We start from the raw sequence: 25,937 nt of genomic DNA on the forward strand, positions 1-25,937 counted from the left end.
TTTAGTTTTCTAATTTGCATTGGATCCCAGCATTCTGGAAGCTCTTAATTCAGTAATTCAGATGCTTCAAAATTACACAGCCTCTGACCTTGACACTGTCGTATTTCTCCATCGGAGACACCTGGACTAATTGTTTGACTCACCGATGGTTGGTTGAGCACAAGTTAGGGTGATTTTCCACCCTTGGATGGGTGCTCGTGTCAGAAAGAAACAAGATGCAACTGATTTATTTCTGAAAATAATGCACTTGGCATCTCAAGAGACTTTTATCCCCTTGATTTTTTTTAAAAAGAAGTCTTTAATGTAATTATATGTTTCCTATAATACATTTTCTATATAAATGCTATGCAATGATAATATAGTATATGTATCATTGTCTAATTATATGCTTACAAATAAAATATGAGACTATATATTTATTTTATGTATATAGAAACATAGAATTGTAAAAATATATAATTGTATAAATATATGTTTATATATACTTTGTATATATTTATATATGAACATATAATTCTACATAAAGTAAATTAAATATATGGTCTCATATTTTGTATAATAAGCATACATATATAATATGTATGTATAACTATGTTATATAGCATTTTATAGCATTATATAGCATTATTGTATTGTATCTGTAATTATATATATAATATGTAACCACAGATAATATAGTATATAATATATAATAGCTTATAATATATAATAGTATATATAACACATACAATGATACGATATAGTAGATGCTCTATCTAAGGACATGATTCCTAAATGCTTCTAATTTCGATCTAAGTTCCACGTGAGAGAAAATATATTCTCTTTGTCCCAGGAGACATTGTTCAAGAACCATGCTGTAGAGATCCTGAAGCCTAGACTCTGTCTCTCTCTGTCTCTGTCTCTGTCTCTCTGGATTAAAATGCCAGCACATGACTCCAACAGTGTTTTAGCTTTTCTGAGAAAGAGGAAAGGAGAATGCTCGAGAAACCGGGTGGATTCATTGGTAGCCAGATGAAAACACCCACCGGACAGGGGGACAATGTCAACCCAGGCTGAAGATGGCAACTTAGATGCCCTCAGCTTGTCCAGCAGTCCTGGCTTCCATCCCAGTGCTGTTTGTTATCGTTTAGAAAGGTTTCCTCACTATTCCTCCTTGAGGGAACAGTCAGTAAACCAGCGGTAACGTGGTCCCTGCTAAGAAGGCTGCATGTAGGGGCCGGGAGTTTGGCCTGGTGGTAGAGTGCTTGCCTAGCATGCATGAAGTCCCAGGTTCGATTCCTCAGTACCACATACATAGAAAAAAGCCAGAAGTGGTGCTGTGGCTCAAGTGACAAGGTGCTAGCCTTGAACAAAAAGTGTCCAAGGACAGTGCCCTGAGTTCAAGCCCCAGGACTAACAAAGTAAGTAAATAAATAAAACAACATGGAATCTCACTGGAGCAGGTCTATAAATAAGTCTTTGTTCACACCCTGAGTGATGCCTCTGTACAAAAATAACAGACAAGGCTGGGATAGAATTTCTGGCAGAAGGTATAAAATTAGAACTTGTTGAGCAAACCTTTCCAGCTTTGGCAAAACCAACGTTTAGGCCAAAGTGCATGCTGGAAGGTAATACACATTGTGAGAAGTTTATCAGTAGCTCTGATTTCCAATAAGCAGAGCATGACAGGTCTAATTCTTCCACTTAACAACCAGCTATGTCTCCACACATCCCCAAACATTCCCCGGGGGTAAAATTCCAAATGATTAGATGACCACTAGACAACAATCAGCTATCTTATGAAAATGATTGACAATTTCTTCAAACCTATGTAGTGGGCGTCGATTGGGTTAGTAAATCTGATTTTGCTCTTTCTGATTCCATTTGTTATAATAGAGAATTTAAATCATTATTACTATGATTGGCGTGAAAGACTCCTGAACCACCATCCTGGTATTTAGAGAAAGCATCAGACAAGACGATTTCCTATTTCACTCCTTTTGAATTAATTACGTTACTCCTCTGGCCTGTATGTATCTCAGTAGAGTCTTCTAGCATCTCCTTTGCTCGGGGGTAGAGAGAAAATGGTGAATTCAGTCTCTCGTGAGGATTTTTGTCTTCGATCAGTCCACATGTCTTCCTTGCACGTGGATCCACCAAGATTCCGCAGTTGAACTTTACAAAGAATGCTCGTTCTTTATTTTTTTTAAAAAAAATGATAATATAGGTTTGCTGTTGATGGAAATGCCATGCATTTCTCTTAAAAGATATTTATGATTCGTTGGCCATTAACATTTTCTCTTTACTATCTCAATCTTACTTGTATCTCAGCCACAACACTGAACTTAGACTCCCACAAAGCCCCATAAATGAAGTGTTGCATAATTGGGGTACGATGTTGAGGATTTCAGTTATTTTTTTTTAAGTTTGTGCATACTTATGTGGGGGGCGATTCCTCAGACATAGAACGTGGAGGTTTGGTCTAAGTCTTTCGTTTGTTTAGTTTATCAGATGCATGGCAGAGCACTAAGATGAAATGAAATAAAAAATCTACTTACTTGTTCCATTGAACTCTACCCTCCAACGTCTGCATCTCCCCAAGAATGGCCAGAAGAAGAGAAGACTTTCCACAACCTACCTGGCCTACAATCATGGTAAGCTGACCTACGGGCACAAAACAGAGCAGCCACAAGTGAAGGACATTTCTTAGGAAAATCACATGAAGACACATTCAAATCCAGGCACTGGTAGCTCGTGTCTGTCCTCTTAGCTACTCGGGTGGTTGAGATTGAAGGATGACGGTTCAAAGCCAGCCTAGGTAGGAAAATCCAGGAGACTCTTATTTCTAAAAGCACCAGCCTTGAGCTGAAGAGCTCGGGGACAGCACCCAGGCCCTGAGTTTTAGACCAACAACAACAAATAGAAATAATGAAGAAGAGGCAAGCTTTCTGATCTCCAGTGTTACTGCCCGAATCACAGGCTGTAAATAGGTCATTGCAACGAACGCTTGTGCTTTCAGAGACTCTCTTTATTTTTTATTTATTTATTTTTTTGCCAGTCCTGGGCTTGAGCTCAGGGCCTGAGCACTGTCCTTGGACTTTCTCAAGGCTAGAGCTCTACCACTTGAGCCTCAGCACCACTTCCGGCTTTTTTCTATGTATGTGGTACCGAGGAATCGAACCCGGGTCTTCAGGCATGCTAGGCAAGCACTTTAACTACTAGGCCAAACTCCCGGCCCCTCAGAGACTCTCTTTATAAGACTCAATTCCCCTGGGACGTGCTGGCTGGTGCAATGAACAATGACCAAAACCATCACAACCCCTCCCCGTGAGTGGCTCTTACCTGTTGGAATGCGAATGTCTATGTTGGATAATGTGGGGATGTTGCTTCCCCACGAGAAAAACCCATTGGTGACCTGGAAAAATAAGAATGCCGAAATGAAACCACTTTAAAATTCCTCCCCGTGTTCCTGGATTGGGGCCTAGTGGTAGAGAATTCACCTCGCTTGCACGAAGCCCTAGGTTCGATCACAGACACAGAAAAAGCTGGAAGTGGTGCTGTGGCTCAAGTGGTAGAATGCCAGCCTTGAGAAAAAGGAGGCTCAGGGACAGCGCTCAGGCCCTGAGTTCAAGACCCAGGACAAAAGAAAGAAGAGCAATAAAGTACTTGACACCCCCCCAGGATTTATCTGACCTATCCTGGCTCTTCCAGAGTTCTCAGTGATTTCCAGGGGTCCTCTGACGGCCATTCCTTTCCAAAATGACAGTCCCCAGGGTCTGTCCACTGTCTTCTCGAATCCAGCCTGGCCCCTTTCCAACCATTCTGGCAGCTTTCCAACCATTCTGAGCCTCTGTGTCCTGTTTTCCATGAGGAAAAGTGGTCTCCAGCCTCTGCCTGTCAATCCTCTCCTGGCCCTGGCCTTTGTCACTTAACTCAGGCCAGCTCACAGCGTGACCCTCTTCTTTTCTTTCCCATGAACGTATTTATTGGCTCATCTCCTGCCTGCGTGCTCCTTTTCTCACTGCACTCCTTTTCCCCACGCACGCACGCACGCAGTGACGTGCGAGTTATTTTCCCAACACTTAACTAGAAAGCTTCTCTCTTCCAGAAACTTCTGACTCCTCACAGACCTCAATGGCTTCCTCTGCCACTGCTCTGAGCCATCTGTTCTCTCTCTCGCTCTTTGGTGCTCAGACCTTCTGTTGGATATTGTCTAGTAGCTGTGTACTTGTTAAAAATCAGTCCTGGGGCTTGAACTCGGGTCCTGGGTGCTGTCCCTGAGCTCTTTTGTTCAAGGTTGGATTTCTATGACTTTGAGCCACAGCTCCACGTCTGGTTTTCTGGTGGTTCACTGGAGATCAGAGTCTCCTGGACTTGCCTGCCCAGGCTGGCTTTGAACCTGTGATCCTCAGATCTCAGCCTTCTGAGTAGCTGGGAGGACAGGTGGGAAACACCAACGCTCAGCTCATAGGTAACATTTTTTTTTTGCCAGTCCTGGGCCTTGAACTCAGGGCCTGAGCACTGTCCTTGGGCTTTTTCCTCAAGACTAGCATTCTACTACTAGAGCCACAGCACCACTTCCGGCTTCTTTCTATGTCTGTGGAACTGAGGAATCGAACCCGGGTCTTTATGCATGCTAGGCAAGCACTCGACCACTAGCCCATCGTTAACATTTTTAAAGCTCTCTAGGTGACGGCCTATGGAAAACCAAAGTTAAGAATCATGGGAGTTCTTAAAACCCAGAGGTGAGTCTTAAACGTCCACCCTTCCCCACCTCCAAAGCATCCATACTGAAGTGGCTCAGAGAGACAAATCCATGACCACAGCGACACATCTCAAAGTAATGGTCAAGCTACGAGAACACTGGCTTATTCCATGCTGTGGCAGATTTACTGCAGTGGCAACTAAAGACAAACCTAACTCAGATCTTGGTTCTACTGTAATGCACCCCACTGGGCCTCTCTTTCCCTCCCTCCTTCCCCCCTCTGTCTCTGTGTCTCTGTGTCTGCCTCTAGAGGACACAGAACAGATTGTAGCTTCTGACACAAATACAGAATGGAAGTCCCTTCTCCAGCTAGCCTGTTCTGTTCTGAAACACACAGCCTGCAACTAGGACAGAGAGAAGAGCTGAGAACTCATACGCTCAGAAGGGTAACTTGAACTTGCAAACTAAGGGCCAGGAATGGCGGCCATCCGAACAAGACTGAAAATACTCTCTGGCAAGATGCTCAGCACAAACCAGGACCTCTCCTGGCACAAGAAGGTGAAATTGGGACAAGGAAGTGAAATGACCTTGATGGAGACATCCTCCATGTCTGCAGGACGCAGGCGCCTTGTTGAGTCACAGCGGTCCAGGTGATACCTTCCAGGCTGCTTCCTGTTGATTGTTTTGGGTTGCTATAATCCAAATGGCAAGGGAAAGGAGGAAAAAATAAGAACACTGAAGGTTGTACTGAGCATTGCTTCACATTGCTATTTCACTTAAATTCAGGGAAGCAGGGGAGGAAAGAAATGATGTGTCATGTAAAAGTCACACACAAGGGGAGGGATTAATGGGTTTTGTTTTTTGGTCTTGAGATATATGAGTGAATTCTGTCTAAGCATTAAAAATTTGGGATCATGGCAGCTTCTGGGATTCCAGCTCCTCAGGAGGCTGAGATCTGAGGATCACAGGTTCAAAGCCAGCCCAGGAGACTCTGATCTCCAATGAACCACAAGAAAACAGAAAGTGGAGCTGGGGCTCAAGTGGTAGAGCGCCAGCGTTGAGCTGAAGAGCTCAGGGACAGCGTCCAGGCCCTGAGTTCAAGACCCACAACTAACAACAACAGCAACAAAATTCTCTTATTCTTTCTGGTGAGTATTTATGTGCTCTATAGCATAGATCTTCAAATATATGTATATATGCCCTGACTTTTAGAATCCTTTTTTCTGTAATCTTGGCCCACTGAGATTCCAAAGAAGAGAGGGTGGGAAGAGGGGAGGAAATGTGTTGACAGGGTCTTGGGTTTGAATCTCACAGGCGTAATTTGACTCTGGCTCCCCAATTACTAAACGTCCCCAGACAGACTACAGCCAAAACCACGTAGCACTGGACCTGTCACAGAATGCATCGCCGTGAGAGGCCCTGGAGAAGGACTCTTCTGGAATGTTCTTTTAGCAAGCACTCATGGCTTCTCGCCCCCCTCCCCCAACACACTCTGTTTATAAAAGCTTGTCGTCTGTGGTTTGGCCCCTGGGTACTGACAAAACGACCCAAATGACCTCAGAAGTCCAGTCTGGTTTCAATCACACTGAGGAAGATACTGGAAGCATCTGGAAGCATCTGGAAGGAGATTCTGGTTTCCCTACCCAAATCTGTTTCTTGGTTCCATTTTTTGTTTTTTTTTGCTTCTATCATCATGATCATTTCACATTCTCCCCTCGCCCATATTCTCTCTCTCTCTCTGTTTTTTCACACATAAAGACACACACACACACACACACACACACACACACACACTTACAGGTGCTCCTAACTCATGGAATTTAACCACCACATCCCTGAGTTTATCTGGTCCTCCTTCTTCCTCTATCTCTGGACAATTATCTAATGATGTCTTTGATTGGCTAAGATCATATGAAATGTGATCAGACTAGGCCTAGTATTTGACCTGCCTGCTGCCTAAAAGAGCAGACATTCGTGTGTGTGTGTGTGTGCTCATGTGTGTGTGTGTGTGTGTGTGTGTGTGTGTGTGCTCACGCGCCAATCCTGGGCTTGAACTCAGAGCCTGTCCCTGAGTTTCTTTGCTAAAAGTCAGTGTTCTACCACTTTGAGCCACCTCTCTCCACTTCTAATTTCTTGGTGGTTCATTGGAGACAAGAGCCTTAAAAGATTTTCCTGCCCAGGCTGGCTTTGAACCGTGATCCTCAGATCTCAGCCTCCTGAGTAGCTGGGATGACAGGCGAGAGCCACCAGGCCCAGCTCAGCGCTGGCATTCTGGAAGCCATCCCTGTATGCCTGTTATCATCCCCACCATGTCAAACAGCATCTTGAGTCATGCTCACCACCACGGCCTCGCTCCTCAGAGAAACATGCCAATTACTGGGTAAAGTGACTTGCGAGAAAGCGAGAAGAAGAAGAATGACTTCAGGGAAGCAAAAGCAAGCAGGAAGTCGGAATAAGCCAAGTGCCTGTCTTCGCTAGTCTCCGCCATTTCCAGCAAAAAGCGAACGAAAGTCAAATATAGATTGACTCTTGGCAAAAATGTGCCACTTGTCCTGAAGTTGAGCAGGCAGGACCGAGAGCATGGATATTTGGGGACATCGCAAAAATAGGCTTGAATTTCCCCCATGGTCCCATGAAAAGCGAGTTTATTATAATGTGACTCATTTGGGGGACTCATCAGTCTAACTCGATATGAAATGAGGATGTTACTGTTGAATTCCTTCAGCATCTTTCTCCAGCAACTCCCCGGCCTCCTCCTCTAGACTCTGATACCATGGAATCTCGTTAATTAAAACGTCATCTCATATCTAGTGACTCGTACGTTGACATCTGAGATGCCCATCTATCTTCTTAGGATGCTTGTAAGCGTCGCACAAATCGTCATGCCCACAGTTTACCTCTCAGTTCCAACTCAACACCAATCCTCTCACTTCTCAGTCTGTTTTAATTAATGGCTCCACCCCTCTATGCCTCAGTGGTCAAGTCAATGTGCTCGATAGATACATAGACAGACAGACAGACAGACAGATGTATTGATACATTCATATATGTGCACCCACAAATGTATACATATATTGATATATCAATACAATATAGACACACATATATAGATGTACACATATATGTATAGAAGTGTGCACACACATATTTTTATATATGTAATATGGGTATACATATTATATACATATACACACATGAAATGTGCGAATATATACACACATGCATTTACATAAACATATAATGCATATAATATGTACACATATCCATATACGTATAATGTATACACATACAAATATTCATATGCACACACATAAAAATGTTTATATAAGTGGACTGGGAGTTTGGCCTAGTAATAGAGTGCTTGCCTAGCATGCACAAATACCTAGGTTTGATTTCCTGGTACAACACAGAAAAGAAAAGCAGAAAAGCGTGCTGTGGCTCAAGTGGAAGAGCTCTAGACTGGAGAAAGCCCAAGGACAGAGTGCTCAGGCACTGAATTCAAGCCCCAGAACTGGCAAAACAAATAAAAATTTTAAAAATTATATAACTATGTGTATATATATATACACACATTAATATCGGCAAACAACACATATATACACGTATATAAATATGCACATGCATGCGCACATAACATATATGTGTAGATGTGCACATGTGTATATACATACACATATATACAGGCATATATTTACACGCATCTAAACCTACCTATAGACACATATGTACACAAGTATATACATAAGCATGCGTGTATCTATAGTTAGGGGCATAGATCAATGTGTGTCTATATCTACATGTCTGTATGTACATATATACTTAGATCTTTATATACCCATGTGTAGCTAGAGATATCTATACATACCTGCATATGTGTCTCTCGTTCTGGATATGGATCTCTTTGAGCCTTCTTCCTCAGCTCTACCAATGTGTGCACCGCATTTAGTCACGCCAGCTCAGACCTTCCTGCTAGCCTGGCGACTCCTTTCCTGCGCGCTCTCTCCTCTCATCCTACCAGCCACTCGTGACAGCAGACACAGGCAACCCCACAGAAGGCAAGCCATGAAGGATCTTCCGTGGGCTCATCTGTCCCCGTCCAAACTCATGTCACCGTCTGACCACAGTGGCTAGCTCTCTCTCCTCGTTTCTTCTTCTCTAGGCCCCACCTGCCTGCCCCTCTAGAGGAAGCTGAGAGCGGAGGATGGAAGTTCGAAGCCAGCCTGGCCAGGGAAGTTTTTGAGACTCTTATCTCCAAGGAACAACAAAAAAAGCCAGATGTGGAGGTTGAGCTCAAGTAGTGGAGCGTTAGCCTTGAACCAAAATGCTAAGCGACAGCGCCCAGGCCCTGAGATCAAGGCCCAGTACACACACACACACACACACACACACACACACACACACACACACACAATAGATAGATAGATAGATAGATAGATAGATAGATAGATAGATAGACAGACGGAAGGATGGATAGATAATCCTCTGTGTGTGTGTGTGTGTGTGTGTGTGTGTGTGTATTTATATGACATACAAGGCAGGGCATGGTAGCTCAGATCTGTATTCCCAACTACTCAGAAGGTAGAGACTGGAGGACTGAGCTTTGAGACCAGCCTGGATAAAAAATACCCTGAAGAGTCTATCTCAGTCGTATGTCAGGTGTGGTAATATGTCCTTCCCATTCCAGCCAGGAGAAAGGCACAGGCAAAAGGATCACAATTTGTGGCTCACCACGGGCCTAAACCCAAGACTGGGGGTATGGTTCAAGCGGTCAAACACCCACCCTAACACGAACAGAGCCCTGAGATCTGAGTTCTTTTACGTGTATTTTTGTTGTTGTTCTCGTTTATTTTTTTTCCAATTTCTTCCAGTGGCTTCCCTAATGAAGCCATCAGCGGGGTTCCCCCTGCACCCCCATTCTCTGACCACAGCCCCGCCCCCCAGCCCCAGCAAGGCACAGCACTTACCAGTCCAGTGTGTTTCTTGCAAGACTCGAAGGGCAGCGAACCCTCGCCAGTCCGCCAGCTATGGCCGCTAATCTCGTCGCTCAGCAGAAACTCGTTCAGCTTCTGCACACTGTGAAAGGCCAAGTCACACACACCCAGTGAGCGTGCAAGACACACAGTGCAGCCCAGCACAGCCAGCCCCTGTCTCACTGCAGGCCTCAGGGTCAGTTCTCAAGAGGGGCTGGGACTAGGAGAGACTGACCAGGCCTGAGCCCCGGGACTCTGAGCACTCGAACAGAGAAACTCTCAAGGCTAGCCATGGCTAGCTCAAAGCCAGCAAACCTCCCTGCTCATGGCGTGGACTGCGGGTCTTAATCCTGTTCCCTGGTAAAGAGAGGGGAGGGCGCTAAGAACCTCAACTGGAGTGGGCAGAAAGGATGGTGACAGTGACACGTAACAGAATGTATTTACAGAAATCTTTATGCGCAGAATGTAAAGGAAATGAATAAATATATAATAAATGAAATGTATAAGAAGCAAGTTAAATACCTATCATGGGTAATTGCCTATGTTATACAAATGTCTGTCATAAATAAAAGTTCATTCTTAAATATGTCATGTATACTTGTATATGATTATACATATCTATATGTTAAACAGAAAGCTTACCATTTTCAAATTAAGTCCATGTAATGTGTAATAGCATATAATGATAGGAGTTTACATCATAATTAAAAATGTAGGGGCTGGGAGTGTGGCCTAGTGGTAGAGTGCTTGCCTAGCATGCACGAAGACCCGGGTTCGATTCCTCGGTACCATATGCATAGAAAAAGCCGGAAGTGGTGCTGAGGCTCAAGTGGTAGAGCTCTAGCCTTGAGAAAGCCCAAGGACAGTGCTCAGGCCCTGAGTTCGAGCTCTAGGTCTAGCACCAAAAAAATGTAGTTCTTAAACTAACTATATAATGCATCATTATTGATAATCATACAGATTTATGTTTTATCGATAACTACACAGATTTATGTTAGAGCTATAAAATTTGTAATATTAAATTAAATACATATAACGTGCTATTGCATAATTATACCATTTTACATCATAAACGTATATTAAACTAAATATAATATGTCATTTTTGATCTCTATGCCGGTTTATGTCAGAGCTATACATTTTGTAATTATTAAATTAAATACATATTATATAGAAGTGAACAGAACTGTAACATTTTCTATTATAAATGAAACTCGTAATTATTACACAGATGCAGTGTATCTAATGACAAATGTATACTGTGAACAGGAAATCTATCATTATTAAAGCCAATACATGCAGTGTATAATTGCACATACACATATAAGGCACGGACAGAGAAGGACACGCCTGGCGCTGAGAAGTTAAGAAGAGTGTGTAAAGGGCTTCACGCCGGGTTTACACCCCCAGAATCTCTGGACCCCGGCCCCATCCTCTAGCCAGGGCCTTGCACAATGCCTGGGTTTCCTTCCTGGGACCAGCCGAGCTTTTATACTTGGTTATCACAGTGGATCTCTGGCTCTCCTTCAAATTCAGAAGCAAGAAGGGATCTGTTGACATGGCCAGAGGTGTCCGGGGGATGACACCCAGTCTGGAAGGCTGGCCTCCAGGAGTGTGTTTTTGCACACTTAATTCGCCACCGCCTACTGTCTGTGCTAAACACACCTAGCGTCTCCTTCTACACGGATCTCTAATGAACCACCAGAAAAACCAGAAGTGGAGCTGTGGTTCAAATGGTAGAGCGCCAGCCTTGAGCAAAAGGGACACTGCCCAGGCCCTGAGTTCAAGCCCCACCACCGACCAAAAGGAAAAGAAAAATTCACTCTTATCCAAGTATTTCAACTAGTTAAATAACTGACATTTCCCGCCCCCTTCCTTCCCCGCTGTGTTCTGCAACCTGTACCAAAAGTTCTAACTTGGGTGTGCAGAATGTGCTGGATTTGTCAGGAGAAAACACTGTATGCCTCTTTTCTTCCGTGTTATCTATGTTCCCTCTCCAGCATATACACATTGTCTGTGCAAATATGCACATGGATTTATGTACACACACACAGATGTTTACATGGGCTTCTACAGACATTCTCATGCCAGAAAGAGACATTGGCTATTGATAAGAAAGTAGGACAGTCTCATCCAGACTAGGGTGTTCTAGAAAGTTCTAGAAAGTCTAGAAAGTTCTTGAGTTTCTCCTCTGCACGTGGACTAACCGTACATTGGTATCCACATACCTTTCAACACATCACCCTGTGGAATATTAATCTACGCACGTGGCAAAGAAATTTAGAGTTATGGCACCACCCTGACGAACAGATTTGAAAACTCAGCTGACACAAGTGTCAGATTACAAACAAGTTGTACACGCCCCTGGGAACCAACTGACTTCAAAGATGGGTCATGAGTTTCTAGGCACAGCCAAACACAGATAACAGTAGTTTGTTGGAGTCTCAGACCCAGTGTTTAGTGGCGGAGAAAAAGATCTGTCTGCGCCTGTCATCTCGGCTAGCCAGGAAGCTAAGATCTGAGGGTCGTGGTTCAAAGCCAGCCTGAGCAGGAAAAGTCTGTGAGACTCTTGATCTCCAGTGAACTATCAAAAAAAGCCAGAAGTCATCACCCTGATGATAATAAAATAAAATTAAAATTAAGTGGGGGGAAAGCCAGAAGTGGCTCAGAAGCTCAAGGATAGGGCTCAGGCCCTGAGTTCAAGTCCCAGGACTGGCCCAATGCAATCCAATCCAAAGATTCTGTCTTCTCTGTGGACTGGAAAGATATGAAGCACACACAAGCCCTAAAATTCATTTGAGAGAAATAAGATTTTTTTTTTTTAGAAGTATATACTATTTGGCTCAGACAATCAGGAACTGTGGCGTTTAGCAACAGACTTTTATAAACAGGCCTTTTATCAAGCCAGTAAATCCCTTTGGTTGATATATATATATATATATATATATATATATATATGTATTTTTTAAGGGAGTTGCTTATACAGAAATGCTCAGGGAATTATCTGTACTTAAGTGTTCTGGAATTCACTATAGCAGGATTACAAGCTGGGCACGGAGTAAAGGACAAAAAAATAAAATCTGGGGATTGCTTTGATCCTCTTTTTTTTTTCCTTCTTCTTTTTCAGATCAACTTTTCAAAGTCCATTTTGGCACTTGGACAGAGACTTGATTTCAGCGATTTTTTTTTTTTTTTTTTGGCCTGGGCTAAGTTTTCAACTGGATTTTGGATCTGCTTTGGCCAGCCCAGTCAGAATTCTGATTTCATACAGCAACCATGAAAGGAAGAGTTGTGACATGGCAGTGGGAGGACGAGAGAAATGAAAATAAGGCCCCCCCCCAAATAGCTGGTCGTGTATCAATTTTATTGTCTGAAGCTTCCTTTATTCCAGCTCGCTGCCTAATTTGGCAGTGAAGCTTCAAAGTACAGCCTGTAATGTCTCCTAGTAGCTCAGAGCCACGAGAAATATAGAGGCCACAGGACCTCAGCTTTCAAACGCCCAGCAACTTTCCAATGATTACAAACGACCTAACTTGGAAAAGAGGGTAGACGTGTCCTGTCAGACCGTGATTTACAGCACAACCATTTGTGTGTGTGTGCGTGTGTGTGCCAGTGCCCAAGGCTTCATGGTCTCAGTTAGCTTTTTCCAGCACAAGGCTGGAGCTCTACCACTTGAACCACAGCTCCACGTCTGGTTTTCTGGTGGTTCACTGGAGATCAGAGTCTCCTGGACTTTCCTGCCCTGGCTGGCTTTGAACCTCGAGCCTCAGATCTCAGCCTCCTGAGGAGCTGGGAGGACAGGCGGGAGCTGCCAGCACCCAAGAAAGCCTGGAAGGGATTCTCCTGTCCTGCTATCCTTTCTCAAGCATAGGCCGGGGACTCACCTGATAATGGCTTTCACCGCAAATCGAACCACAGTGGAGAGCAAGAAGAGGGGTGTAACGAGAATGTGGAAGAGGCAGAGGGAAGCAAAGGCCTCTGCGGGCTTCAGGTTATTCCCGCTGGCATACGCGTGTGTCACGAACGTCTGTGTAAAGCAAAGACGTGACATCAGAGGGAGAGCAGCAAAAAGACGTGCACACCGACGGCCACAATGAAAGCCAAGCCTTTCTTCATACACTCAGCCCAACTGTGCTGTCGGCACAGTGAAGAAATCCAGACTCTTTCTAAACAAACCAATAGACACCAGCCTGGCGCCTGTCAGCCCAGCTCCTCAGGAAGCTGAGATCTGAGGATCACAGGTTCAAAGCCAGCCTAGGCAGGAAAGTCCAGGAGACTCTGATCTCCAAATGAACCACCAGAAAACCAGACGTGGAGCTGTGGTTCAAGTGGTAGAGCGCCAACCTGGAGGGAAAGAAGCTCAGGGACAGCGCCCAGGCCCTGGGTTCAAGCTAAGGGCATTTTTCTTTCTTTTATTCTTTAAATACTTTTATTTTTTTTTCTAACTTTTTTTTTTTCCATTCCTGGGGTTTGAACTCAGGAGGGCCTGGGCGCTGTCCTTAAGCTCTTTCACTCATGGCTGGCACTCTACCACTTGAGCCATACCTCCACTTTTGACTTTTTGCTGGTGTCTTGGCGATAAAAGCCACAAGGAACTTTTCCACACAGGCTGGCTTTGAACCTTGGATCCTCCGATCTCAGCTTCCCGAGCCACTAGGATTACAGGCGTGAGTCCCCTGTGCCCAGAATCACAGATCATTTTATATATATGGACAAAAACAAGAAGAAGGAGGAGGGGAAAACAAAAGTGGCTTACAGCGAGCACGGCAGCGATGGGGATAGCTGTGTTCATAAAAACTGTGGAAAGAAAAGCCAACAGGTTCATCTTACTCGACGGAGTAAAGGTTTGGGGGGGGGGAGAATTTGAATTAATCATCCATTAATACTTTCATTTCCTTGAAGGCCCAAGTACATTAAACAACATTCTGGCGCCTACAGACATTTCTCAGGCCGCATCTTCCTGTCTGGGGTTTTAGGAACTTTCCATGCTAATCTTAAGCTGAATATTTTTCCATTTTCTCCTCCCCCTCCCCCTCCCCCTCCCCCTCCCCCTCCCCCTCCCCCTCCCCCTCCTCCTCCTCCTCCTCCTCCTTTTCTTCCTCCTTCTTTATTTTGCCTTTTAGGTATCAAAGTTGAAACTCTGACTCCCATTTTTGCTTAACTTGCTTGCTTAGGCTTGGTGTTTGACTACTTGATGCATACCACCAGCCAGGAATTTTGCTGTTTATTTCAGAGATGGATTCTTTGTGGGAGTTTTTTTTTTTAGTTTATTTTGATACGCATCATTGTATATGGTCATATGCACATAGCTCTTGAGCCAGAGAAGGATTCTTTTTTTTTTTTTTTAAAGACACAAATATTCTTGTGTTGCAGGAGATTTGGTTTTGGGATGACATTTGGTCTATGCAAAGAAAAATCCATGTTCCTATCATTTAAATACCAGTCACTATCTTGTAATGAACAGGATATACACAGATAGAATAAGGAAAACCTCCTATTTTCAGCTAAAATGCTGAGGCCTGGTTTTATGGTCATTTGGGTAACCAAAGTCCAACAAGAAATGTACTCACTATCTTACATATGTAACTGTAATCCCTCTGTACATCACCTTGACAATAAAATCATATATATTTAATTATATATATTTAAATTATAGATTTTAAATTATATATTTTTAAAATTATATATATTTAAATTGTATATTTTAAATTATAGATATTTTAAATTATATAATTTAAATTATATTTTTAAAATTATATATTTTAAATTATATATTTTAAATGATATTTTAAATATATAATTTAAATTATATATATTTAAATTGTATATTTTAAATGATAGATATTTTAAATTATATAATTTAAACTATATATATTTAAATTATATATTTTAAATTATATGTTTTAAATTTTATAGATATATTTAAATTATATATTTTAAATGATAGATATTTTAAATTATATATTTTAAATTATATGTTTTAAATTTTATATATATTTAAATTATAGATTTTAAATTATATATATGTTTTAAGTGAGCCTCTACCAGTCAAGTGACTGCTAAGGGGGGAAAGAACTGAGGTGCATGAAATGACATGGCTGGGTCCCCTGGCTGGGGCAACAACTTACTGGACAGCGAGGTGTACAGTGCGAAGGTTTTCAGGCTGGATAATTCCTTCATTCTGGTCTCTTCCACGCTTTTGCAGAAGATGTGTTCCCAGGCATACAGCTTCAGCAGTTTGATGCCTTTCAAGATCTCATTGGTCTTTTTCAGCCTTTCGGTAGAATAATCCTAGCCACGCAAGGGAAGGAGACATGCTAGAAGCCACACTCAAGGAAGCCACAAAGGCAGGGTGACATTCGGGGACACCGCTGCCCCTCAAGAATGGATCCCACAGCCAAGGGACTGAGCGGGTGACTCCGGCCTGACAGCCCAGCTACTCATGAGGCTGGGATCTGAGGAGCCAAGTTCAAAGCCAGCCTGCACAGGGAAGTTTCTGCAACCGGTATCTCCAATGAAACACCAAAAAAGCTGGAAACGGAGCTGTGTCTCAAGTGGTAGAGCACCAGTCCCGAACTGAAACTCAGTATTCAAGCCCTGAGTTTGAGCTACAGGACCAAATAATTAAAATAAAAAAAACATGTATAATGTAAGAGATAAACTATGGTATATATTTTAGGTGGTGTATATAATTACATTGTACAGATACTTAATATATTATTTATCTTCACCATAGATATAATGATCAATTATAATGTTATATATTGAGAAATATATTAATATAATATAATTCATATATTACATAATGTATCATATTATATAATATATTATATTTGTATATAATTAATATACTGGGTTACATATTAATATAATATATTATTATGTATTACTATAATACAACATATTAATATAACATATTATATATTATATAATAGCATACCATATTTTAATTCCATATTATACAATCCTATCATATTATGCATTACATTATTATATGTTATATAATTGTATACACTATATAATTATATATATTATATAATAAATATTATAATTATGTATTGTTTTATGCTATTCTAATACAATGTATAATATTTCATATTATATAGTATATCATATATAATATATAATTATATTACTCTTCCTTTGCAAGTATCCTTTATACTAGAAAAATAAAGACACTGAATGTAGAACGAGTAGGCCATGCTTCATTTATTATGTGTCAGTGTTAGGGCTTAAACCCAGAGTCTCAGGGCTGGGAGTTTGGCCTAGTGGTAGAGTGCTGGCCTAGCATGCACAAAGACCCAGGTTCGATTCCCTGGTACCACATACATAGAAAAAAGCTGGAAGTGGTGCTGTGGCTCAAGTGGTGGAGCTCTAGCCTTGAGGAAAGCCCAAGGACAGTGCCCAGGCCCTGAGTTCAAGCCCAGGACTGGCAAAAGAAAAAAACAAAACAAAACAAGCTTTCACACTATTACTCAGCTTTCCCCCTGCCTCCAAGGCTGGTACTCTACTACTTGAGCCCCATCTCCACCTGTGACTTTTTTGCTGGTTAAGTAGAAGAAAAAAAAAAGTCTCATGGGTTTTCCTGCCTGGGCTGGCTTTGAACCACAATCCTCAGATCTCAGCCTCCTGAGGAGCCTGGATGACAGATGTGAGCCACTGATGCCCAGCTTATTTTTATTTTTTAGACTCTAAGACATGAACACATGCCAATAAGAGAACACTAAATCAACAAATCCAAATACCGGTGACTACTACAGAAGAAAGATTTGGCTCAACTCCCCGTAAGCTTCCCCAGAGCTGGTTACTTACAAGCGTGCTCTTCTGGGCCTCTGCCAGCTTGGTGGCAATGAAATACTGAATGGGGGCAAGAAGGACAATGACAGCTGCCCCCACCAGAGCGCTGGACCCCAGCAGATTGTAGAGCAGAATCACCCCCATTATAATCTAGGAAGGAAACATAGGCAGCAAAGAAAAATCAGCAGGGCCGTGGAAAGGAAGTATCTTGGTGAGAAAGTCACGGGAGCAGATTACATTTTATTTGGAAGTGGACTCAAGTGTGGATGAAATCATCTTTTCTGTGACTTACTCGGGGGAAAGCAAAGTGCTAGGGCTGTTTTCAACCTGGTGACGTGTGACACGCCTATCTAACCACTTGCTTGCACAAAAGGCACAGAGTGGCCTCCAGGAGGCTTTGGGATCTTATAAAGACAATATTCCATTCTGAAAGACCAGGAAACGTTCTAGAAAAATGGTGTCACCCTCCGTAGCTTTGACCTCAGACAGCAAAGGAAGAGCCACGCTTAGAGAATTTCACTGCAGGCAACCAGAGATCGGAGCAGCTATTTGAACCCAAGCAGTGTCATTTCAAATCCTACTTGGCTGATAATGTACGCCATTTTGTTTCTGAGTTTGGGGTGTGTGGATTACCAACAAATTCTCCTTTGGCCTCTGTGTATGAATGTTTAGAGATCTATATACTTTATACTGCCCTAGTGTATTTTTTTTTACATCATTCAGTGTGTAGACTTGTAGATTTATAGACACATTCTAGCTACCACAGAGAAGAGAAGCCATGGAGCCTATGTTCCTTTGGGTCTGGCTTACTTCAATAGGATTTTTTCTAAGTCTTTCCATTTCCTTACAAGTGGGGTGATGTTGTTCTTTCTGACAGCAGCATAGAATTCCATTGTGTACAAATACCACATCTTGTTGATCCACTCATCAAATGAGGGACATCTGGGTTGGTTCCATATCTTTGCTATGGTGAATAGTGCTTCAATGAACATGGTTGTGCTAGTGGCTTTAGTATGTCTTGTGGTGGTTTCTATTTTTCTTTTCTGTTTGTTCAGTTTGGTTCACTTGTCTCTCTTTGGGGTGGAGGCACAGACATGGAGGGACACAGGGGAAACAGAGGCAGCTGTTTCCTCACTGGACATGACTTGGAGAATGGATTCCACCACTCATATGTGGGGACGGGAGGGGAAAGTGGGGATGGGGGGGAGAGTGAGGGGAAGGGGGACACTGTCCTCAAAGAAATGTCCTTCCAGGGCTGGGAGTTTGGCCTAGTGGTAGAGTGCTTGCCTAGCATGCACAAAGACCTGAGTTTGATTCCTCAGTACCCCATATATAGAAAAAAGCCAGAAGTGGTGCTGTGGCTCAAGTGGTAGAGCACCAGCCTTGAATGAAAAAAAGAAAATCTCAGGGACAGCACCCAGGCCCTAAAAGGTTTGTCATGTTGGTCCTTCTGCTTCTTTGATTTCTTCTGCAAACCGGAATCTATGTGAGGTTGGTTTACCTGGACGGGCATGGCCCACAGATTGGGGCACAGAAAGAGGAACCACATGAGTTGGTTGGTCTCTATGGCGACCAGATTATTGACCTGCCCCAACGTCATCTCGCCCATTGACAAGTTCGAGGTCGAGAGCCTCAGGATTTTATTGTAGATCATGGCCTGCCAGGGAAAACAACGGAAAATCAACATCGCCATTACCGATTTTCACCGTAACCAAACAAAAAGACATTATTCGCCAAGCTCCCAGGACTCCCGCCTGTCCTCTCAGCTACTCAGAAGGCTGAGATCTAGAGGATCACAGGTTCAAAGCCAGCCCAGGCAGGAAAAGTCCAGGAGACTCCTATTTCCAAGAACCAGCTAAAAGCTGCAAGTGGAGGTGTGGCTCGAGTGGTAGAGCGCCAACCTTGAATGGAAAAGGCCAAGCGAGAGTAGAAGGCTCTGAGTTCAAGGCCCAGTTTTCTAGCAATTTCTATTTGGCCAGTCCTGGGGCTTGAACTCAGGGCACAGGCATTTTAGCTCAAGGTACTGAAGGTCAATGAGTTTATTATTTAGTCCTGCCTCTTTCAATAAGCAGATCCGGAAATGTTGCTATGAGAAGAAAATGACAATAAAATTTAACAAAAAAATAGAGCTAGGTTACAGAGGCTCACACCTGAGATTTGAGGATCAAGGTTCAAAGCCAGCCTGGGCAGGGAAAAAAAATCCATGAGACTCTGATCTCCAATGAATCACCAGAAAACTGCAAGTGGAGCTATGGTTTAAGTGGTAGAGCGCCAGCCTTGAGGGAAAGAAGCTCAGGGCCCAGGTCCTAAGTTCAAGCCCCGTGATTGACAAATAACAATAACAATAACAATAATTTTCAATGCCTGAGCTAGGGTCTAGTGGTTCCCACATCTATCAACCTAGCTACTCAGGAGGCTGAGATCCAGAGGCTCAGGGTTCAGAGACAGTCTAGGAAGACTGTGAGATTCCAAAACAAAACCAAACAGCCTGGAGGCATGGTTCAAGCGGTAGAGTACCGGCTAGAAGCAAGAACGCTGACCGAGAGTATGAAGTCCTGAGTTCAAATCCCGGTGCTAGTATTGCTACAGAGCAAAGACCCTTCAGGGCCTGTACTTACCAGCAGAGCCCCCCGAAGATTGATGCCAGTTTGTATGGTGACATAGTAGGATGCTTGCAAAAATGTCCTTTGCAGAATTAAGGCCAGGAAGAGCAGAACAGCCAAGACATAGGCATTTTCAAGGAATTCCTTTGAGGAGAGAGTTTTTGAAACCTTGTTGCCAAGGGGGACAAAATGGAAACGAATTAAACCTGATCTTTTCATCTACCAGGCATTTATTAAAAAAAGAAAAAAGGCCCCTGGTGGCTCACACACACACACACACACACACACACACACACACACACACAAATGCATAAATAAATATACTTAATGTTACAAAAGGAGTGAAATCAATTGCAACCACTTGATGCTTCTAAATAGAAAAACACCTCTTAGTTGTCTTAGAAGAAATATGACTGGTCTACCAGCCCAGAACCTTGATCTTCTAAATATTTGATCTACAAACATAAACCTTAGTACCTGGAAAAAATGTTTTCTTTTTTTCTTAATTAGGGCATTTTTATGAGTTACTCTAACAGGCCTACCATGACCGAAAATTGAATCCTTTTTAAGGACAAAACCAATAATTTTCCTTGTGGAGAAAATCGTGTGTGTGTGTTTTTATATATATATAATTTTTTTTTTTTTGCCAGTCCTGGGTCTTGAGTTCGAGCCCCCGTAGCAACGACAGACGTGAAGTTCCATGAACTTACACCAGTGTAATGAATTGTTCCGTTCTGTGTGTCATTCACCCTCTGGACTATTCCAGAAATACAGAGAGGGCCTGCAAAGCCCAGCAGGTCAGCAAGATAGCGAAATGTGCTACTCAGAAGAATGGGTCGGCCGAAAGCTCTGTACATTGCCAGCCAGATCGACGGGGTCCGATTCGGATGATCCGCTACTTTGTTCTGCAAAACAAAACCGCAAACTAAATAGGGCCCTCGAAAACTTCCAGCTGGTGGCTGACGTTTTCGTCATCCCAGCCACTCAGGAGGCTGAGATCGGAGGATCACGGTTCGAGGCCAGCCTCGAGAGACTCAGCTCTCTGACGGACCGCCAGAAAACTGGAAGTGGGGCTGTGGCTCAAGTGGTAAAACACCCCAGCCTTGAGCAAAAGAGTTCAGGGACAGCACCCAGGCCCTGAGTTCAAGTCCTACAACCACCAGAAATTGAACTACCAAAAAGCCATCTGTGAAGATGGCTCAAAGGGTCAGAGTCTCAGCCTCGAGCTGAAAAACTAAGCAAGAGAGTGAGGTCCTGAGTTCAAACCCTAGGACTGTCACCAAAATAAAAGAAAAGAAATCCGAAGTATTTCTTAGATTTAAGAAACCCTGGGAAAGACTAGATGAAGTCGTTTCGTTGAATTCAAGGAATCGAAGCTGCATCGTTTCAGATATTAAATTCCCTCTTAAAAGGCACCATATTGGGTTTTTTTTCCTGAAATCTATCAAAGATGATGACATTAGTTCACTGGACTTAATGCAGGCAATGTAAGTCCATATTTCCCATCTCTACCGCCAATCTTGATTTTGGCAGAGAAATGGAGAAGTTATTATGTAATGTTTTTCTCCTGGGACGCTAAAGAGTTGGCAATGAGTTCCTTTCTGGTTTGCCGTTTCCTGAGATAGTAATTTCATAACACAGAAAAAAAGAAAACATTTTTGGACACATAAAGGTCATTTTCATCATTTACTATAAATGCTTTGTACAGCTTGCTTGAGAACAGCCAAAAAATAATCATAAATAATCTTCACTAGATTGCTCTCCTTCTTTCTTAAAAGACCCCACTATTGAATGGGCGATCACAGCTAAGAAAGCATTTCGAGACAAAATTGGAAATACCCAATGATGTTTGAATTCTTAAAGCAATGCAAGATACACAAAGAAAGTTCTAGAAGGAACCAATATGTTTGTTTTGGTTTGGTTTGGTTTTCAGTGCTGGGGATTCACACATGCTAGGTGTGCAACTTTTTTGTTCTTCTTTTTGTTTTTCAAACAAGCTTCTTGCTCTGTTTTCCTGGGATAATCTCAAATTCAAGATCCTCCAGCTTCTAGTTCCTGAGCATAAGGGATTAAAGGAATGTGCCACGGGGCGGGGCTCAGATTAAATCATTCCTATCTGGACACGGGGGCCGGGGGGGAGGGGAAGACAAGTGTCAAGGTCACCTTTTGTTCATCATAAGCATCTTTGAGGCAGACATAATTGGTGACGGCTCTCATGGCAATAGGTAATTTTCCAATGGCTTTCAGGTCGATGGGCTTCTTGTGAGCAGAGATGATGAGAGAATTCATCCACCAGTACGTGGCTTTGGAAAGCAAATTGACAAAGGGCTGGAGAAATCTCACACCCAGATCCTGCAAATCTTCCGGTGGCTTCACCTTCTGAGGATTCATAAAGAAGACGTATTTCTGGGGCAAAAAAAAAATAAAAAGGAAATCCCAGAGGGTCATTGTTAAGGAGCTCTGGCATTATTATTATTATTATTATTATTATTATTATTTCTACATTTGGAAAGGAAAATTTCACTTATTATTATTTTATTTTGGTATGTTGCAGGATTTGAACTCAGGGCCTGGGCGCTGTCCCTGAGCTCTTTTTGTTCAAGGCTGGTGCTCTACCATTTGAATCACAGCACCCCTGATGGGCTTTTTCTGGTGGGTTCACTGGAGATCAGAATCTCCCAGACTTGGCTTTGAACCACGAACCTCCTATTTCGGCCTCCTGATTGGCTGGGATTAGTGGCGTGGAATCCCTGAAGTCTTCATGGCTCAGAGCTCAGTGATCAATCAACCCCGTCTCCACACACACACATCCATTGGTGTGTTCTACACAGAGTCTGGCTTGTTCCTGACTGACTGTCACCTATGGCTGAGTCCCCGAAGAGCAGAAAGAGAAGGAAAGCCCTGGAATACTCACCCGGACTCGAATAACATTGATTTCCACTGCCATCAAGAGCCCGTTCAAAATCACCATGATTCCTGTGATACAGAAGCGAAGATCCGACACGCCCCAGCCCGACTGCCAGTACTTCACCAATTTGATGGTTTTGGTAATAAAAGCCATCACCCAATACAAGAACAAGGCTGCAAAAGATAGGGAGGGACGGAGGGAGGGAGAGGAAGAAATGGGGGGGGGGGTAGAAATGTGTTTAGAAAGAAAAAGAAATCTCTCTTGGAAATTTTAAATTTTTTTTCTCATTAATATCTCAATAAAAACATGATGCTTTCAACTTGCCCGGGCAGTTGGGTACAAGTATAAGCTTAGCTACTTGGGAGGCTGAGATCTGAGGATCATGAGTTCGAAGCCAGCCCACGGTGGGAAAAGTCTGTGAGGCTCTTATCTCAAAAAAAATCCACCACTGAGCACTGAGAGTGAAGCCTAGTGGTCGAGGGATGTGTGGGTAGCTAGAAATCGGAAAAAGCTGGCATTAATGATAAGTCAGTTCCCAGGAAGACAAGGTACACAGTCAATCAACTGTGATTTTATACAGTGTATAAGACACAGGGCCCCTCTCACCGGAAGTGCAATTCCATTCACCAGAGCGGCGGGAAAAATAAAACAAAAATGATCATCCATGGTGTATCTAGGGCCAAACCCTAGGCCAGCAAAAAAAAAAAAACCCAGAGTCAGAGCTGTGGCTCAAGTGGTAGAGCGCCACCAGCCTTGAGGGGAAAAAGCTAAGTGAGAGTCTGAGGCCATGAGTTCAAGGCCAGGCATCTCACATGCACATATCTACAAATAAGCAGACTTGTAATATTTAATACACACACACACACACACAAAATATTGCTAAAAAGAAATGAGCGAGCTGGAAAGAGGTGGAGAATAAGCTGGAATTATTCTAGAAATTAGTCTAGAAATGTCTTCTGTGGCCGTGCTTACCTAAAAGTAGTTTAGGAAAGTTCGATGTTTCAATGTTATGGTAATACACGATCGATGTCGTCGTGGCCACAAATCCCATGACAGCTGGCATGAAGAGGTGGAGATGTCTGGATTCTCGTCGCCTACGGAAGAACAAAGCAGGCTCACCTGTTGTTTCTTTGTTTTGTCAGTCCTGGGTCTTGAACTCAGGACCCTGGGCGTTGTCCTTGAGCTTCTTTCCCTCAAGGCTGGTATTCTACCACTTGAACCACAGCTCCACGTCTGGGTTTCATCTTTTGCCCTCCATTGGCACATTGTAATTATTACAAAGCACACGGCCTGGGTTTCTCTGGGTCTGGCTTAACTTCCCTGAATAGAAATGTTTCCAAGTCTTTCCATTTCCTTCCAAATGGGGCAATGCCATTCTTTCTGATGGAAACATGGAATTATCTATCTATCTACCCCACACTTTCTTCATCCATTCGTCCACTGAGGGGTATCTAGGTTGGTTCCATATCTTGGCTATGGTAAACGATGCTGCAATGAATGTGGTTGTGCTGGTGGCTTTGGTATAACCTGGTTTGTGGTTGTTTGAAACACTGGGAGAAAATGAGACAGAAGGGGTGACACTGTTTCAAAGGAAATGTACTCTGCCTGATTGTTTACCACAGCCACGTTATGGAAACGGCCCAGATGCCCTACACCACACACACACACACACACACACACACACACACAAATGTGGCAGACAGACTTCCTTCCATCCCTCCCTCCTTCCTCTGTTTCTTTCCTTCTTTCTTTCTTAGGTATGAGACCAGGATTCAAACTCAATACCTGACACTTCAGTGCTCTACCAACAATGCCTCCAACTCCCTTGTTGGTATGATTCCAAAATCAAGATATGACTGGCATTTGACTTGATTGTGCATTACGGGGGGGGGGGGGGGGGGGGAATAACAATTCCACCTGATTGTGTTCAAGATGATAAAGGCGGTTCTATCTGACTGCCTCCGGCAAATCAAACGCCTTTAAACATGTGAATGGATGACTAAGTTTGGTTTTAAAGCTTTTCCTTGAGCTGTGGAGAATCTATATTCGCTTCTTCCCACACGTCCTTCCTATCTCATCCAGCTTTGCCTCTTCTGAAAAATAAACTCCAATGTTTATTTGAGAACTCCTCAGTATATTAAAACATAAATCCAGGGGCCAGGAGAGTGGCCCTGAGTTCAAGACCCAGGACTGGCAAAAATTTTTTAAAAAATTATAAAATATAAATCTAAAACTATTGGAGCAGCCAGGCACTGGAGGCTGAGATCTGAGGACCGTGGTTCAAAGCCAGCCTGGGCAGGAAAGTCCGTGAGACTCTGATCTCCAATGATTTACCAAAAAGCCAGAAATGGAGTTGTGGCTCAAGTGGTAGAGCGCCAGGCTTAAGAGTAAAAGCTAAGCAAGATGGTGAGGCCCTGAGTTCAAACCCAAACCCTGGCACAAAATGAAAACAAGACATATATATATATATAAAGTATACATATATATATGCATGCATATCAACGACCTTTGTACTTACACCTGTCTTTTACAGATAAGAGCAACATGGAAGCATGCAAATGGACAGAATTTTCTCCAGGTTCAGAACGAACGGAGTCTGGAGGCAAAGCCTGGGAGAGAGTTCCGAGGCTGGGATCTGAACTCAGGTGGTCAGGGAAATGAAGAGACCACCCCCAAACGCAGACAGAACCCCCAGATGCAGACACACCCCCAAATGCAGACAGAATCCCAGATGCAGAGGCCACCCCAAACACAGACAGAACCCCCAGATGCAGAGGCCACCCCCAAATGCAGACAGAACTCCCAGATGCAGATGCACTCCCAAATGCAGACAGAACCCCCAGATGCAGATGTACCCCCAAATGCAGACAGAATCCCAGATGCAGCCGCCACCCCCAAACGCAGACAGAACCCCCAGATGCAGAGGCCACCCCTAAACGCAGACAGAACCCCCAGATGCAGAGGCACCCCCAAAT

General features: G+C 43.2%; 1 protein-coding gene across 1 annotated transcript in view; it reads right to left on the reverse strand.

The window, feature by feature from the left end:
• Positions 1–25,937, reverse strand: part of Abcc9 (ATP binding cassette subfamily C member 9) — a 57,530-nt gene that overhangs the window by 25,813 nt on the left and 5,780 nt on the right. The window contains exons 4-17 of the mRNA XM_090324480.1: positions 23,935–24,056; positions 22,969–23,135; positions 22,218–22,460; positions 20,765–20,959; positions 20,070–20,222; positions 18,953–19,108; positions 17,467–17,601; positions 15,783–15,945; positions 14,411–14,451; positions 13,539–13,681; positions 9,649–9,757; positions 5,272–5,376; positions 3,322–3,394; positions 2,538–2,643 (exon numbers count right to left, since the gene is read on the reverse strand). Coding sequence (XP_090180606.1) covers positions 2,538–2,643; positions 3,322–3,394; positions 5,272–5,376; positions 9,649–9,757; positions 13,539–13,681; positions 14,411–14,451; positions 15,783–15,945; positions 17,467–17,601; positions 18,953–19,108; positions 20,070–20,222; positions 20,765–20,959; positions 22,218–22,460; positions 22,969–23,135; positions 23,935–24,056 — 1,911 coding nt within the window. The remainder of the gene's footprint in view (positions 1–2,537; positions 2,644–3,321; positions 3,395–5,271; positions 5,377–9,648; positions 9,758–13,538; positions 13,682–14,410; positions 14,452–15,782; positions 15,946–17,466; positions 17,602–18,952; positions 19,109–20,069; positions 20,223–20,764; positions 20,960–22,217; positions 22,461–22,968; positions 23,136–23,934; positions 24,057–25,937) is intronic.

The sequence above is a fragment of the Megascapheus bottae genome, chromosome 35, assembly GCF_031878675.1.
Source record: "Megascapheus bottae isolate mThoBot1 chromosome 35, mThoBot2.hap1, whole genome shotgun sequence".
In the NCBI taxonomy this organism is placed as follows: Eukaryota; Metazoa; Chordata; class Mammalia; order Rodentia; family Geomyidae; genus Megascapheus; species Megascapheus bottae.